Source organism: Aspergillus tubingensis (genome assembly GCF_013340325.1).
Source record: "Aspergillus tubingensis WU-2223L DNA, scaffold_8, whole genome shotgun sequence".
NCBI lineage: Eukaryota > Fungi > Ascomycota > Eurotiomycetes > Eurotiales > Aspergillaceae > Aspergillus > Aspergillus tubingensis.
This window is the reverse complement of record NW_023336282.1, coordinates 3,607,132-3,623,973: the sequence shown is the minus strand read 5'-3', so window position 1 is coordinate 3,623,973 and position 16,842 is coordinate 3,607,132. Positions and strand designations below refer to the sequence as shown.

Genomic DNA, 16,842 nt, shown 5'->3' with positions numbered 1-16,842 from the left:
AGTATGCAGTATCACCCTTTTGTCTAAAGAGAAAAGATTTTAAAAAGAAATTACATATCCCCCCCATTTAATATCACCACTCTTGTAACCCACCCACTCATCTGGTATATATCCCCCATCCATACCTACCATCTATATAAGCAAGACTCTTATCTATGTAGCGTGGATATTTCTTACCTCCAGTCTGAACTAACTAGCAAGTATCTGTCTATCTATCTATCTATCTATCTATCTATCTAGTCCCTTACTCAGGACTTGTATTACCGATTGGGGAGAGGGAAAGGACATTTAGTTTATCTAGTTGATATGTTGTCTATGGATATCGTATGTAGTATATAGTTTGTATGAGGAATGAGTGTGATGATGAGAGTGAGTGGAGAGGAGTGGTCGGGGACGAAGATTAGTAGTATACTTAGTACTATTGATCACTGCTTGAAGTGTGTGCTACGCTGAATGAGGATGGCTATACTGTGTAAGAGTGTTCCTTATGGTTGATTGGAAGGAATACAAGATTACTATAAATATGTGGTTAATAATGAAATTCATATGCATTTTTATTTCACTTCCTATGCTATCGTACTCCTTTTTTTTTGTCTCTTTTGATCCTATATACGGCTAACCAAAAGAAAAACGTCATGCATCCACGTCATACAACATAAGTATATCAACACACGAAGAGTAAGTACAACCGAACAAGTCAGTAGACGGAACTAATCAATCGAGCGGGCATGTATACATATATCCACCAGGCACTATGTGCAATCCCGTCGTCCATGCAAGCCATTCAAAACATGGGTATCATGCATCATTCCAATATGCTCGCTTACCCAAGAAGTTGAGACATGAGCGTATAAACATAACCAGCCGTGATGGTGAAGATAATAATGAAAAGAGTATATAAATATGTGCCTCCCTTTTTCCTCTTTTGTTTTGTTATCATTTACAGCGTCTGCTTTCCCCGGGTTTCAATAGGGAGAAGACACATGGCCACGAATGCGGCCAGGATCAATCCACCAGATGCGTAGATAGGAGCATCTGGGTTGGAACTTCCGCCGTAGATGGCCACGAGAGGCGCGCACAGTCCCGCAATGCGGTTAAGGCAGCTGGAAATGCCAGTGGCTGTGCCACGGTTCGGAGCCGGGAAGACCTCGGGAGTGTAGGCGTACAAGACGCCGTACATGATGTTCTGGAAGAAAGCCTCGAGGCAGGAGCAAAGCAGTTGGATGTTGGAGTTGGTCGAGGCCGTGAAGCAGAAGAGCAGCACTCCGGTAATCAAGGTGGAGATAACCATCGTACCCTTACGGCCAACATACTTGATCTCAACAGTGTAGCAGGCCAGGATCGATCCAGGGACACCGACAATCGAAGTGATGGCATAGTTCCGGTAGGCAATGTAAGTAGAGCTGGAGCTGGAGCCACCTGCACGCTCGAGGTACTGGGGGAGGAAGGCATTGAACAAGGGATATCCCATTCCAATCGTGGCCCAGCAGAACCAGAGGAGAACGGCTGAAAAGTTGACTAGTTAGCCTAGGTTCAGGAAAATGGAGTGTTGTGTTGAACACATACTGGAGAAACCAAGCTTTTTGGAGGAAAAGAGGGGTCCAATGCGCTCCAAGGAAAATTTGGACAGATTCCTCCGCACAATTTCAGCAAAGCTGAGCTTTTCGTCTGCCACCTCCTCAGGATAACCACCAATTTCGTTAAGAATTTCCTCAGTCAGCCACGTCTTGGTTCGGTTCTTGTGGGCAATGCCGTGAACGGAAGCAACAGCATCGCTCTGACGGCCGCGTGCAAGCAAATACTTGGGCGACTCGTATAGATGGAAGAGGAAGAAGCGGCAAATGAACATGACGAAAGTAAGGGCACCCAGCGTGAAGCACAAGTAGCGCCACCCCATGTTGCTTTGCTTAGTGCAGCACGCCTCTCCGCTAGCAACGTTACCACAAGCAGGCAGATCGCTGCTGCAGCTGTAGTTCGGAATAAACGCCCATGCGAGTAGACTAATTGATTACTTGTTAACCACAGACTCAAGACGCTAGATGAGGATGACATACCTGGAGATTAATTGGCCGAGAGGCCACCAGACACTCAGCATTGTCAGAAGATTTCCCGAAGCAAAAGGCAGGAATTCCAAAAATAGAGCCCCGTCGACAGGCAGGTTACCGCCTACACCAAGACCCAAACAAGCATACAGGGCACAGGCTCTAGCACGAGACATTAGCAAGCGTCGACTTCGCAGACTACCAAGGGGACGCACCCGATCCAAGTTGGGGCACCACCGGCGGCGATGCCAAAGACACCGCAAATGAATAGGGTCATATTGAAAGCCGGGCGACGGCCGATGATGTCGGACGCGATACCCCAGAACGATGCACCAATGCAAAGACCCAAGAACAAGGAGCATGTTGTGAATCGGACCCATGTGGTAGAAACCCCAAACTCCGAGGCAATCGGGGTTAGTGTCAATGCAACACCCTTTTAGCGGTTAGTAAAACAGCCACCAAAGACGATACCTTCGCCGAAATCAAATGTATCTATCTCACCTGCAACCAGAGACTGGAGTAGACCAACGTTAGCTGATGTGTAAGTAATGCGCACGAGGGAACCACTTACTTGTCTGCTAGCCAACCAAAACCACAGAGCGCAAAAAGTTGCCACTGGTAACGGCCCATGCCAATATCCTGGATGGCTCTATTGATGAGTTTTGCCTTGCCTATATAGAAAATCACAATCAGATCTCGGACTTTCGAAGGTGCCCAGGCACGAGGCTAATCATTCTTTGGAAGTTTCAAGAAAGCAAGGAAGCAGAGCAGGGAAAAAGGACAGTAGCCGCCCCATGGGGCAACATCAGAACATACGGTCATACGCAGTGTCTTTGCCTGATGTCGCAACATCCGCCTCAACTTCAGCGCGAAGGGCCTCGATGGTCAGGGTGTTGTAATTGTGGACAGACCCTACGCCGGCTTCCGAGGAGGGAGCCCTATCCAAGCTCCTATTGTCAGTCTTCTCATCAGGGCGGTCGGTTTTTTCTAGTTCAGGGTTCGGCTTGTGATGCGGAGGGGCTTCGGACAGGGGGACCACGACCCCAGGGAAGTCGTGGTCATTTTTCCGGAAAGGGTTGACTCCGAAAGGCATGGTTGTTGGACTTTAGTGACGATGTCGCATGCGAGGGCAACTTTCGATATGGGCTGTGGCACCGGGGGCAAATTGGGGGAATAGGATCGATGGTCTGCTTTGGCGGGCTTCAACGTGAGTCGAACTACTTGTCGCTATGGTCTGCAAGGGTATTTCTCTATCGATATCCGGGATGCTCAGAAAGCTAGGGGCCACCGATGGCTTCGCAATTGTCGCTAGGGTCAGATACAGTAGGCGCAATGGCTGTATAACCGTGACAGGTTGGTGCTAGGGACAGGCTGAACAGGAACCGATACTCGGGGGCCGAATAAAAGGTGCTCAGGGATTTCAGTGGCCGGATACTCGTGGGTCTTATGTCGAGGCTATTGAGCGCACGTCGTACAGCTGAAATCGAGCAGACGGTTTTCGCCTTTGCTGGAGCAGGTTTGAAATATATCCAAAAGGAGTCAATGGTATATAAAGTAATGCCAGGGGTAAAAAGCTAGGGACGCTGAGAACTGCAGCTCAGTCGACCTATAGACGACAGGGACGGAGAATGAAGAGGTATAAGAGGGCAAGGAACAGTGATGGTTCCGACTGACAGGTCGAATGGATCGAACCTTCTTCCCAGAGCGATGAGATGGCGCACGGAGTAGAGGATCAATCGACTGCACTCGCTGTCGTCTTCAAGCCGACTCTTTTAAGAAATGCAACGGTAGAGGGGGGAAAGAGATGCGGGGAGGGGGTGGGTAGTATATGAGGTGGTAGAGAAGAGTGAGGGTAAGCACAGGAAAGAACCAAGATTTGGGGGATGAGGAGAGGGAAGCTGAGGTCTATATACGCATCCAGCTTTGGACTGAAAGCTAACATGAAAAAGGAAAAAAAGACTGCATCGCAGAAATTCCCATCGCAAATCACTGTTTCTTCCCTCTTTCCTATTTTTCTTTTTTACTTTTTCTGTCTGCTACTACGATACATGGGGTGGTATGGGTCCGTCCCTGTAAAATAAATTAGTGCTTTTTGCAAACGCCGGGAAGTGGCAAGTGCCCACGACTTAGTCTCCTAGAAGAGATGTAATGCAACTGGTCGGCAAAACTTTGTTCAATACCTTGGCAGCTGTAAGATCAATGCATATTTTCTCTTCACCCCTCCTCCGAGTATATCGAAACGCTGGCATAAAATTATTTCGGAGGGGCGTAGATAGGCTTTCGCATGACTCTCAGGATGCAAATACCGTGATACGCGTACTGATGCCGTATGGCGCCCCATACTTTGGCCGGACTCAGGCTAGCGCGGGGCGATGGAACCACACCGGCCGAAACCGAAGTCCAATCTCAACAATGCTGATTGGACTGTCTATACCTTGGTAGGGCGTCTTGGCATTGACGGCGGACGCCATGGCCCTTGGCAGATGCAGACTGCAGCGATACCCCGGCGACAATCGACTTGACGATTGGAGCAACGTCTTACCAAAAGAGATGATATGATAGGGAATATGTAGGGCTTATCTTTCGAAGAACTCATAGAGATAGGAGTACTCGGTTGCCACAAAGAAGAGCGGGAAAAAGGATGTTTTGAAGCGGCAAACCCATAGCTCTGACTTCTTGGTATGCAATAAATGCTGCACAGCACATTTTTTTCTCTTCACCACCGGGAAAGGGTGCACTAGGAAAGCCACTTTTACCTTAACCCACTTCTCGGCGGTTGCCAGCAACGTTGACTGGATGCTAGAATCGAGGATTCCTCGGGAGGTGCCAGATCTTCCGAGCAATAAGACAGCTCGGCTGGCATTCATCTCCGCAACGTGCGTTGGTTCATCCCAACGCAAGGGAGGCTCTCCATGGTGCCGGCCGAGGCGCATGGTCAGCATTTGGGGTAATGATGCCATCCGAAGAAGCTTAACTCGGCGTCATCAGTAAACATGTCCTTCGAACGGCTCAGGACTGTGTGTACACAATAGAACAAGTCTTTCCGGCACTAGAATATCCTCACATGAGCACAAACGACTCGGTCCACGTGCCAGATTTGCCCGATATTCTTCTACGTCATCGCCATAGTTCTGTATGGCGCTAATACCAACTGGGACTAGTCAAAGTTACCTGACAACATCGGTACCGGGCAAAGAGATCTTACAATTTAGGATGCCATGGCCACTAACCTGAAGGCACTCCGTTGGCGCAGTTGAAACCTGATTTGGTATGTGAGAATCCGCCTTCCTGGTCTCCCTAATTCGAAACTACTAGGGACTGGTGGACTTCATCGTACCATAAGGATAGAGGCCTGAAGTTCATGTTCAACAGACACGAGTATCTTACATCCGATCTGCACCCTGAAGATGGTAACCGTAAGCCACGAGCGCAGCCGCACCTGAAAACTTACCCGTCCAGCATGCATGTAGGAACGTACTAGGAGTCGCCGACACGAGACACCATGATGAAGTAGGGTTAGAGTCCCAAGACGACCGGCCTTTCCCAGACGGGAATGGCACGGCAGAGGCCTGAGCCTGAGGTCGCCAGTCCAATCCCAGCAGGGATCATCGTTACACTGGTCCGTCACCACTTCCGCAACCGTTTCTCAGATAGTACCCGTTTCCCTGGTCGTCCAATCATCACCCAGCAAGCAAGTCCTAATTTCCTACAGACGGGCATCCCTAATGGGGCCACGGGCCACCAATGGCTTTGGCTCAGAGGCAGAGTGGTTGTAATACTACTAAGTACGTACTTGTAGTCATGCAAATGGCTCCCTAATTTACCTACCGGGCCAACCACAGGCAGTTCCCTCTCAACAAAAGGGTGACCTGCTAAATGGGGGCCAAGACCAGCATGTCGTAAAATACAACCTACGGCTGTCCACTTACAAGCGATTTCTCTGCCGTCAAAGTCCGCTCACTATTGCCCTTTTGGTCATGGTCAGTTTTCGGGCCATCTTGTTTTCCGCGGGAAGGTACGCCGGTGGTACGCTCGCGCCATAAGCTGGAGGACTAGAGAGAGGCCGTAGGCCAAGTTCATGCTTATGCTTCAGTCCTGGTTGCCTCACTTCATGGCTGGGCTGGACCATGAAATCATATCGACTGCACCAGGATATCCACTAAACAGATAGCCGCCGAGATCGAACCCCTCATTTCCCTCCATCTCCGGCTTATGAATGTATCTCCAACACACGCGGCGGCGACAGACGATGGCTTGAGCACTGCGTTCGACAAAACTAGACGGGAAAGTTTCCAAACTAAGCGGACTGCAGACGAGTTGAGTCGCTAATGAAGATCCAGTTCGTAGAAATCTCATGTATCAGTAGCTTATGGAAAGACTATCAAAATGCGGAGACGGTGTCGGGACAGTTTTTCTCTATCGGGACATATTATCCAGCTTCATATCGAAATCTCTCGGCGCCACTTCCAACGCAATCCGGAAGGAGACGAGCGAGGACGTGCTCTTCGAATGGTTGTTCGTGGACTTATCCCCTCCGCTTCTTCACTCGGACGCAAAACGTTGGGACTCCCGTGAGCCATTTCTTTGAAGACTAGTGTTCTGTCACGAGTTTAGCGGACTTGGAGCAATCAGGTACTGATTAGAACAATGACCCCGAGCAGCTGCGCGTTCTCCGCAGAGCCATGAGCTTCTGGACTTAAAGGAGAATTAGTTGACGTCAGTCGAACACTAGCCGGGTCTTGGAGCATGAGAGTACATTATCTCATTTTGTCACAAAGGATGGCATGTCCGCAGTCGTTTTGGCCAGCTCCAACTTCTGGGTAAACGCTCCCTCTAGCCGACTGGTGTTGTAGTTGGGGAGATAGATACTCTTTGACACCGCCACAGATAGAGGAGGTAATGAATGGCCTTCGGAACCGGAGAATGGATAGCCCCGGCGGCCAGCGACACGTGATCGGCGACCGAGCATCGAGGGGCTGCGCAGTGCGCGCCTGAGCCTTTGGTGCGCGCTCCCTTTAAGGCCAATATGCCAAAACAATACTCCGCATCATAACTCTGATCACCTCCTGGCTATGTACTGCGCCACATGCCAATGTGGGGGGTAGATATCACTTATTTTGAATTTCTCTGTCTCTCTGGCAATCTTTCAGGTCCTCGTCCGGCACCAGAGTCGCTCGTGTCGGTTCTCACAGTTCATACACCACCACCATGACCAAGATCTTGACCTCCAGCCAAGCTGAGGAACTGTGAGTATATTTATGCCATGGCCTGCCGTACCTTGCTTGCGCGCTTATACGCAACCCAGGCATAAGTCGATTATCGCATACCTTTCATCAATAAATGCCTCGCGGAGTTGTGAAGTGCTGCGGGAGGAACTCCAAGTGGACAGTAGTTTCGACGATGCGCTGTGCCGGAAATACGAGGGGCTATTAGAGAAGAAATGGACCGGAATTGCTCGGCTGCAGAAAAAGGTAGGTGCATGTGTTTGACAGGGTTGGTCGCTTGGAGTTGTTCTTCTTTCATCGTCGCTGGAGGAGCTCGGTAACTAATCACTGTGTAGATCTTGGACTTAGAATCTAAACTCGCTGGCCTCCAAACCGAGCTTGACACTATATCACCTACAGCCCGCTCCACCGGGAAAGATCCGATAAACTGGCTTCCCACTTCTTCCCGACATACATTCGAATCGCACCGAGATGCTGTCACTTGCGTCGCATTCCATCCTGTCTTCACCTCTCTCGCCTCCGGATCCGAGGACTGCACAATCAAAATATGGGATTGGGAACTCGGCGAACTAGAGCGGACACTCAAGGGCCACATGAGGCCGGTCTCCGATCTCGATTTTGGCGGTCAGAAGGGACATACAATACTAGCATCGTGTTCGAGTGATCTCCAGATCAAACTGTGGGATCCGAATAAGGATTATGCCAATGTTCGGACACTTTCTGGACACGACCATTCAGTTTCGGCTGTGCGCTTTTTGCGACAGACAGATAACATCCTTATCTCGGCCAGTCGGGATGCAACGATACGGATATGGGATGTGTCGACCGGATACTGTGTTAAGGTGATCGACTCGCAGGGCTCCTGGATCAACGACGTGTCTCCTTCCTTCGATGGAAAGTGGTTGGTGACGGGAGGCCGTGATCAAGCCGCGATGGTTTGGGAAGTCGCATCAGCCAAATCGGTTGCGTCATTAATAGGTCACGAGAATTTCATCGAGTGCTGCGTCTTTGCGCCTCCCTCAAGCTATAAGCACTTGGCTGCTATTGCGGGACTAAAGACAGCACCACCTGCAAGTAGCTCCTCCGAATTTATTGCGACGGGAGCCCGTGACAAGACGATCAAGCTCTGGGAATCCCGGGGCCGCCTGATCAAGACTTTAGTTGGACACGACAACTGGGTACGAGGCCTATTGTTCCATCCTGGCGGAAAGTACTTAATCAGTGTTGCGGACGACAAAACAATACGTTGCTGGGATCTGTCTCAAGGGGGAAGATTGGTGAAGACGATCAACGCCCACGGGCATTTTGTTAGTTGCATTCGTTGGGGCCCAGTACCTGTGAGCGATGTTCCAGTGGAGACTTCTGAATCGACTAAAAGTTCCAAGACGGACTCTGTCAAGCCTGGGTTTCAATGCGTCATTGCAACAGGGAGCGCCGATTCAAGTGTACGGATTTTCACGTAGTTTCAGAGGTAAATGATTGCATATATCCTAACCTTTTCAAAGACTAATACCAATACGAAGACTCAGATCATGAAGCTCCCTCCTCCCATCCGCAAGACACATACACACATCCATGTAAATGCAATCCCAGGAGAAACAAACAAGGCCCGACATTCCGAGATCGAGGTCAAGGTCGATGTCTCCAGCCGCAGAACCCTTTTTTCCTGTACACAAACAAACACAAACACACTGCTGCTTATGACGGCCCCCGACCAGGAAGAATTGATTGATGAAATGATGAATGAGATTATGACTGAAGCTGAATCTGATACACACACGTTGGTTGTCTAGAAATAACATGACGATGTCTGAAGTAGGAGAAGGAGAGGTCTTAAGAGAGGGAACCTGTTACACACACACACACACACACACACACACCACAGAGTCATGTCGGGATCAGATTCCAGACATGCAGCGCTTGCGAAGCAAAAAGCACAACGCAGTGCGACCTTATCCCACCACCACCCAGACAGAGATGGAGACGAGCAATTTCTTCACGCATCGCATCATCCCTGTCGATTATTCTATTTTTGCATACCCCATCTATTGAGCAGGGCACCCACATCCCTTGCTGTATTTGACCTTTTTCCCCCTTCATCTTTCATTCGACTCAAGAGAGCCGGTTCCATCAAGGCGTCCGTTCCTCTCCTTGCAGGAAGCATTTCGTGGAACGGGGTATTTCTCTTCGCAACAAAGGCGCACGGTCTAGACTACTTAGAGAGACTCTGCGGCTTTTCTGTTTGTTTGGCCATCATACTTACTACTATCTTGACTGTAAATAGCTTCTCTTCTAGCTAGCTTTAGTGCCAATTGCTTATTTACATACACACATACAAACATTATTGGCATAAAGGTGCATCTGATATACTACTCATGTCCCCTTCCTGTGCTACGGCATTAGTGGGAGATGCTGTGTGACACGTACCACTCACTCCTTCTGACAATGAATCATCTTCAGATCATCTGTGTCAAGTCTCGTTTCTAGGGCAAGGCACATTGAGTACGATGTATGACTGGACTGCAGCTTCAGGATTACCTCGAGGCAGTTGTCAAGTAATATCATGAATAGAAAGAAGTGTGTAGATTCCGCATCGTTTGGGTACATAGTGTTTTCAGACCCTATCCTTTTCCAATCTTCTAGTTGAAAGCATAAGTAGGTCGGTACTCTACTGCTATTTTTGCTTATGTAAATGCCAGTTAAAGCTGCTCATGTACATTCGCGCAACGTATCTACAGATCATAACTTAAAGTCTCTACTATCATCACAACATCATCCCCCCTTCATATCCTACCCGGCCTTACAGGGTATCCCGCCGTCCAAGCAGCCACTCAAGGTGACGGTAGGACACTCTCGGCTGAAACTGAGGCTGCATGTGACCACTCTGGAAGGTCTCAGCCCACATAAGACCACGCTCATAGTGCTGGATGCCCATAACGCCCTGACCACCTTGCGGGTCATAGCCGTTCTCAACAAATACTTCATTGTACATGAGGTCCGGGATGTCGATGTTGATAGGGGTACTCGGGGCAGTATCAAACCCAAGCTTTCCATTCCACGTCATGTTCTGGATCGAGAGAAGAGTTCCATTGGTGAGAATCACCATGTCATAGTCACCGTTACCGATCAAAACCCGGTTAGTGCCTTCGATGACCTGCGGCAAGACGTGTTCGATAGGGTTGGCTGAGAAATCACCCTCCTGCTCGGGCCCGCCATCACCTCCGACGAAGACGCTCTCCATGGAGCACTCGGACCAGGTGATGTTAGGGGCGTGCATGGCACGCTTGACGTCTGCGCGGTCGAAGTAGATGGTGGCGCCTGCGGGGAGGTAGTCGAGTTCGGTGGGGAAGCCGAGAACGTCCCAGAGGAGGGGGCACATTTCGTTGATTCCGTAGGGGTTGAAGCAGGGGTTGGGGTCCAGGACGGCGTCGTTGACGATGTCGTATACATCGCAGGTCGGATCGCTCCAGTTCATAGCCTTCGGCGGTTGGACTCCGGATGCGGGGAAGACTAGATACTGGTCGATGAAATCTTTGTATCCGCATTGCTCGTGGAGGGTTTCTAGCTCTGCTAGGAAGCTTGCGTTGAAGTTGAAGAGAGCGTTGTTCTTCTGGACAAAGGGGACAACTGGTGCTTCCTCCTGCACGTAGTCGAATTGACCAATGCAGGGATCATAGGCCAGTGCACCTGGGTAGTATGGTCAGTCGAGGGCTCGAATTGGAAGTTTAGGCAGGTAGATGATAACTCACCTTTCAGGTTGAAGTGTTCTGTATCGTTCTGATCCAGGAAGGCCGCGGAGATGTAAGGAACATAGCGGCCCGCATAACTTTCTCCAGTAACATATATTTTGAAGTTCTTGATCCCAAAGATCTGTTGCCAGTTCTTGAAAAACTTCACAAAGTCTTCAGCAATCTCCTCCTCGGACGTGGCGGTTGGGACACCCAGAGAGAATCCCGTTCCCACGGGTTGGTCAACCCTATAAAAACAAATTAGGTCGACGCTCCTCATACAAACTCAACCAGCAATACAATGATATCACAAACTTACCACAGAACGTTAGTGAGGTTCACCCACGAGTATGGGTTCTCTACAGGCTGGTAGGTTCCGGGCTGCCACACGAATCTACCATTCTCCTGAAGGAAGGCTTCAAGGGAACTGCAACCAGGGCCACCATTCAGCCAGATGGTGATCTCATCCACAGGCTCGCCAATAGTGGGCTGAAAGACGAAGAAAAGGGACCGTGACAGGTTGCCCTTCTCAATAGGGACCAAGCCGGAGTACATCTCGCCCAGATCGAAGTGAACATCAGGCAGGCTTTCCACGCGGTAAGCTAAACGACAAAAGTAAGCCAGCTGTCGTCCATTGTCAAACTGAGATACATACGCTTAGTCTTGTTATTCAGGAACTGATAGTCCTCGACGGGAATCTTCAAAGAGTGTTTCACAGCGTTAGCGGAACGCTTCCCGATGTTCATGGCGTCGCGAGCTTTTTGGCCAAATCGACCATGCTTAGCAGCGAAAGCATTATCCGTGCACAACGAAACGGCTAGAACAGCCGTCGACAGCAGACTGCGAAACAGCATACTGAAAGGTCTTTGGGGGACGGGCCAGGGGACAGGCGTGCACGAACACCGAGCCTGTCGATGGGGGTGCCGGGGCATTTATATGCGGGTGCCAGTTCCATGCTGCCTAACGATGATGTAGTGCAGCGACGCTAAGACGACAATGCCTACGTAGGAAACCATCTGATTGTCGGAGCACGCTCACAGATTCAGGATTCGCAACCACTGGTACAAAGTAGCTTGTCGGAAACTGGAGGGCGGGGCATAGGCAACGCAACAAGGTGATGGGACCTTGCAGAAACATCTCTTGCGGGGCGTTGCACGAATAGGATGCAACGAGGGATCACGAAGGTACCAATAAGAAGCTCGCGACAGCTATGCGAGAGGAGAAACAAGCGTGATCGCAAGGAAGTTGGAGCGGCTGTCCTCGGAAGAGGCCTCGTGGGAAGATGAATGCGATGCTCATTTCCTAATGCGGGAATACAGGCGGAAACTGCGGGCCTGTAGTGTGATGATAACGATTGTCGGTGACGATATCTCGATGGGGTACCAGGCTAAGCTTCGGCATTCGCTAGTGATAAGAGGCATTAATCAGCCGATATTGTGATGAACAGAGCCCTGAACACCTCCACTCGGTCTTGCTGGATGGCTGTGATACGGTGGATGGTCCCGCCATGTCTCAAGGTCTCGCGGGAGGCCGTCGGGCGTCCGAACGGCAATGGGCCCGAGGGCAGAACTGCAGTCCTGCAGAATGGTAGCGCGCGCAGCTAGCCGATAAACCGAGGCGCCGTTGTCATTAGGACGGGATTGCTTTTTATGAGCACTGATTGCCTGTCCATTAAGCTCAAGCTGTGTGCAAATACTCCGGCTGGAGTTGCAGACTGCAGAGAGCTAGGGAGTAGTTAGACATTAGACGGGAATGGTCCGTGCGAGATGCCAGAACGCGGGTATTAAGATAAGCTGGTATCCATAGCTCTTGCGGTAAATCTTTCCACTATGGCTGTACTTGTTGCGAGATTGTGAAATTTGCGGTAATTGAAAGGGTAAAAAGGGTTGATTGAGAGAGGCTGGTAGTGTAAAATCTGTGTTCAAAAATGATACTCTTATGTGGGTTGCTTCGAGGATATTAGAATAGGTAGTTATGATGATTAGTCTATTGTCATATAGTAGTACTAGGCCTGACAGGTAAAAGCCTTAATAAATATATCAGGTAGGAGCTTAAGGAAGAGAGTGAGAAAAGAAGGCTGTTTAATGAATTCCGTAACCGGATACTTTACTATTCATATCAGGATAGATCACTGTTCTAATGAAAGAGCTAAAAGGGACGTAGAAGAAGATGATCGAAGATCTATTCTAATGTGTGGGGATGATAGTGATAACTCATTACAATCATTGATAATTTTACTTCAGAGGTTTGAGGCAATTGTGCGCACAGCAAAAATACAAATTAGAGGCAAGTACGTGTACAGATGTAGGGAGGATAAGGTGATGATTCAGTAAACTAGCTAGATCATAAATTGACAACTATAAGTCTCTTCTTAATATACTCCAAGCATACTGATAACAGCGCGCATTGTCGAAACATTCCGAAGGCTTCACGTCCCTATCATTTCATTTTTCTGTGAATATGACTCGAGACAGTACAACACATTCTCCGGTCCAGAAGAGCTATTGAAGATGGTATACTCGTTGACACCTCAAATGTTAGCTTTCATTCCAGATAATCTATGGTCTGTCTATGATTCTGAAGATTTGCCGGATTTCTCGCCCGCTCGAATTCGTCGCCTTACTACGGATCCTAACTCGCTGCCCGACGCAATCGTTTTCTTGACGGACTTTATTCCCTTGGGACCACCGACCTTGGCCTGCTGCATTGATGGATTCCAAATCTTAGATTGTTCGGAACAGTCCCAGTGGTACCAAGGTTGTTTGAAGTCCTTCACGGAAGTTCTAGGAACGACAAAACCCCCCAGCCGCGCATAATGAAGGTATGGCTTTTCACTGATGGATACAGCGAGGCCCTTAAGGCTGCCGTTAACGCCGGCTAAATTGAAGCCGATATTACAAACAGCGAGGACGACACAGAGCCTCTCGAGATAGATCAGTGGATGTAGCCAGGGGTATTTGGTCCTTTCTTTTGTATCCATATCGCACATATCAAACACAATCTAACTTGTAGGAGCCTCCAATGGAATTAGGGTTGATGGAGGCAGAGCCCCTTTATTCGTCCCAAGCAATATTGCACAGACCTGTGGGTCAACCCCTACTCACATTTGCGGCAGAGGGTAGTAGCTATCTACACTCTGTACACTGATCCAGTAGAGAGAAAGCAAAGCAATGAACCACGAAGCTCTATAAGTAAACCACTCAATGCTAGAGCAGTTTAGGCGAGTGTTCTTCATTCTAACCCTGCTGATTGGCTCGGAATATTACTCGGACTTCCTGGAAATTCTAGGTTAGAACTTTAGACTCGAGCGAAGAACAAAACAATCAGCCGCTCTAGCTGGGGCGATTTTGTCCGCTGACGTCTTGGAATGCCCGAAACACTAGCGCCTTCATGCCACCACCCTAAAATCTCAAAACTAACATCTGTAGGCCGACAGTCAATCCCGACTTCAGGGCTTCAGCGGCTCCAGTAATACAACTAAGCCCAAAGTACCAGCGACGAAAGTCTTTTGTCAAAGGCGTCACCTCTTATCTTGTACACTCTTGAGCAATATCAGTTTAGTAATTAAGCGTGCCATCTCTATTTTCATCGATCAAATGGCTTATAGAAGGTGTCTTTGCGGTGATTGAGGGTTGAAGACTGGCGCTTTAGCTTACCCTGGAGCAAGCACTAGCGCCATCAACATTCATTGTATGTTTTCAGTCATCGCAGTCTTATAGACCCTAGAACCAGCGGAAGCGTTTACTGTAAACCGACTTAACAGCTGACGTGCCCGCCATCATGGACAAAGTAATGAGACTCTACAAAGTAAATGAAAACAAGGGTATAACTAACTATTTTACATGGGTGAATTAAACGCGTCTACGCCAACAGTTGGAATTGATAGCTCTTGAATTCCGGGAAGCCCAAAGGCGACATGGAGACAACCTCTCAGGAAACTTTCTGGCCGTAGTACAGACTTACTCACTGTTAATACTACTCTGTACCCTGAGGGTATTCCCCGAGGGCAATACCCGTGGGTATCTAGCCTATCTAGCGCCATGCAGGAGTGACTTGTTGATCATGCATACGTACTGGCGCAAATAAGCGTGGATATTCTCCACACAAGGTGTCATGAATAGCAAATAGCATGTAAGAATAGCTTTTTGCATTGTATTCGGTTTAAAGAGGCGGACGCGGAATACCCCATTTAGACACCCGTCACTCCTAGGGATTTGATTCAGAGGCTAAAGGTCGTGCCAACTCAACTGTATCAAGTGGGGTATCCTGCACTGCGTGTGACGGAGCTACCTAGCGTGCACTAGCTGGCTGCCTCGCACTGGCGGCGGCGTGTTGCATCTGACGCATATCATTGAGAGCGCAATTACATCCAACCATGAACACGTTTCTTTGGTAGAGAAATCCTTTCTTTCTTTTTGTCTTACATCCCAATCATGGCCCCGCAGGGTGCTTCATGGCTCAGAGATAGATTACCATAGAGTCAAGGTATTCATGGGATATCATCAACTTAGGAAAACTGCCCGCGTGTATCTCTTTTCAATGGGGGGAAGTCGTCCCCGAACGCAAGGCTGCCCGACGCATGAGATGTGACATATTGCGAAGAATATAGCGGGGCTTGATGACACCCGCATGAAGCTGTGAATTTGTCTCATCTTAGCCTTAGTCATATCTCTGACCAAGCCTATCTTTAGGCACAGGTATAATAACCGACCAGATTTTCATAATGTCGTCAGCTGGACTTTACGGTAGAGTAGAGATAATAAGGCAGGTACTGTGTAGGCAGAGTGGCGCAAAGGTAATGTTTCGGTTTTCTTATTTCATGCTACTCGAATAAAGGAGATTGTCGCAGCATCTCGATACTTTTTCCCTCGCGCACTGTCCCTACATGATTATAGAATCAAACCCATGATCCTGTGTACTCTTGTGCCGCGACAAAGCAAGAAGTTCGGCTCAAATAGTGGAAATGAGATAGCCCTATATGTCATTAATATAAGCGTCTCCCAAGGGACAGACAGACAATATCCTATTACCTGCGGTCATCTTCAAAACAAATCAAGTAATCGTGAGATTGCCACCCCTTGCATCGCCGCCTCTTGCGGCGCCCCCGGCATTCGCTCTGGCATTGCCCCCTATACCTGTCATCTTGATGTTGGCATCCGCACAGCATGCCGGCATCTGAATGTTACCACCGGTGCCGTTACCGCCAGTGACAGTTTGGCCGTCGCTTCCTCTCCAGCGTCCATAATGTGCATCAGCATTACCACCGGTGCCAGAAGTGTCGTAGATGGGTCTGCGGTTGGGAGCGGCCATGGTAGCTAAGATTGTTCGCGTAGCAGTAGATAGTTGGTCTGAATTTAAGAGCCTCTGTAAAGGCAGGGAAAGAAGGAGTATTTATGTTGCTTCGGGGCCATTATCGGTTCCAGCTATCGTAGGCATGTTTGGTAGGAGGGAAAAAAAATACCTCGCTTGATCAACATCTAATCTACGTTATCTGCACCTCGTACCTAGCGTAGGTGCAGAAAAAGAAGAGAAAAAAGAGAAAAAAAAAGCAAATATGCTTCTCATATGCAATCTTACGCAGCGTCTGCTTCAGGAGGAGGGGGTCATATTGCGCCTTGTTCATGGCGATATTCCGGTTGGACAAGGTATTCTGCGGGGGATCATTGGCTCGGGGACTCCGATCAAGTGTATCTTTTTTCAACGACGGAAATGTCGACCTCAACGCAAGGCTGCCCGATGCTATGTACCTCGCGGGGTTGATGAATTTCTCTCTTGAAAATGTCTCTCGTTTTAAACTCAGCCGCGTCGCTGATCAAGCCCATACTCACAAGCTAGCCGGAGAATCGA

At 49.0% G+C, this 16,842-nt stretch overlaps 4 protein-coding genes across 4 annotated transcripts; 1 reads left to right on the top strand and 3 right to left on the bottom strand.

The window, feature by feature from the left end:
• Positions 1-940: 940 nt before the first annotated feature.
• AtWU_07495 (putative sugar transporter) lies at positions 941-3,135 on the bottom strand (the record flags this gene model as incomplete). The annotated part of the gene is made up of 7 exons (XM_035502604.1): positions 941-1,506; positions 1,567-2,000; positions 2,055-2,204; positions 2,258-2,475; positions 2,544-2,556; positions 2,614-2,713; positions 2,859-3,135. The coding sequence occupies 7 exons, from the start codon at positions 3,133-3,135 to the stop codon at positions 941-943; spliced, it is 1,758 nt and encodes a 585-aa protein (XP_035358497.1).
• A 4,115-nt stretch (positions 3,136-7,250) lies between these two features.
• Positions 7,251-9,060, top strand: AtWU_07494 (WD40 repeat domain-containing protein; the record flags this gene model as incomplete). Its single annotated transcript, XM_035502603.1, has 4 exons — positions 7,251-7,288; positions 7,348-7,513; positions 7,603-8,712; positions 8,773-9,060. The coding sequence occupies 4 exons, from the start codon at positions 7,251-7,253 to the stop codon at positions 9,058-9,060; spliced, it is 1,602 nt and encodes a 533-aa protein (XP_035358496.1).
• A 1,007-nt stretch (positions 9,061-10,067) lies between these two features.
• On the bottom strand, positions 10,068-11,849 carry sxa2 (putative pheromone processing carboxypeptidase (Sxa2); the record flags this gene model as incomplete). Its single annotated transcript, XM_035502602.1, has 4 exons — positions 10,068-10,954; positions 11,017-11,243; positions 11,315-11,597; positions 11,651-11,849. The coding sequence occupies 4 exons, from the start codon at positions 11,847-11,849 to the stop codon at positions 10,068-10,070; spliced, it is 1,596 nt and encodes a 531-aa protein (XP_035358495.1).
• Positions 11,850-15,884: 4,035 nt separating this feature from the next.
• On the bottom strand, positions 15,885-16,305 carry AtWU_07492 (uncharacterized protein; the record flags this gene model as incomplete). Its single annotated transcript, XM_035502601.1, has 3 exons — positions 15,885-15,969; positions 16,026-16,035; positions 16,131-16,305. The coding sequence occupies 3 exons, from the start codon at positions 16,303-16,305 to the stop codon at positions 15,885-15,887; spliced, it is 270 nt and encodes an 89-aa protein (XP_035358494.1).
• Between the last annotated feature and the right edge of the window lie 537 nt (positions 16,306-16,842).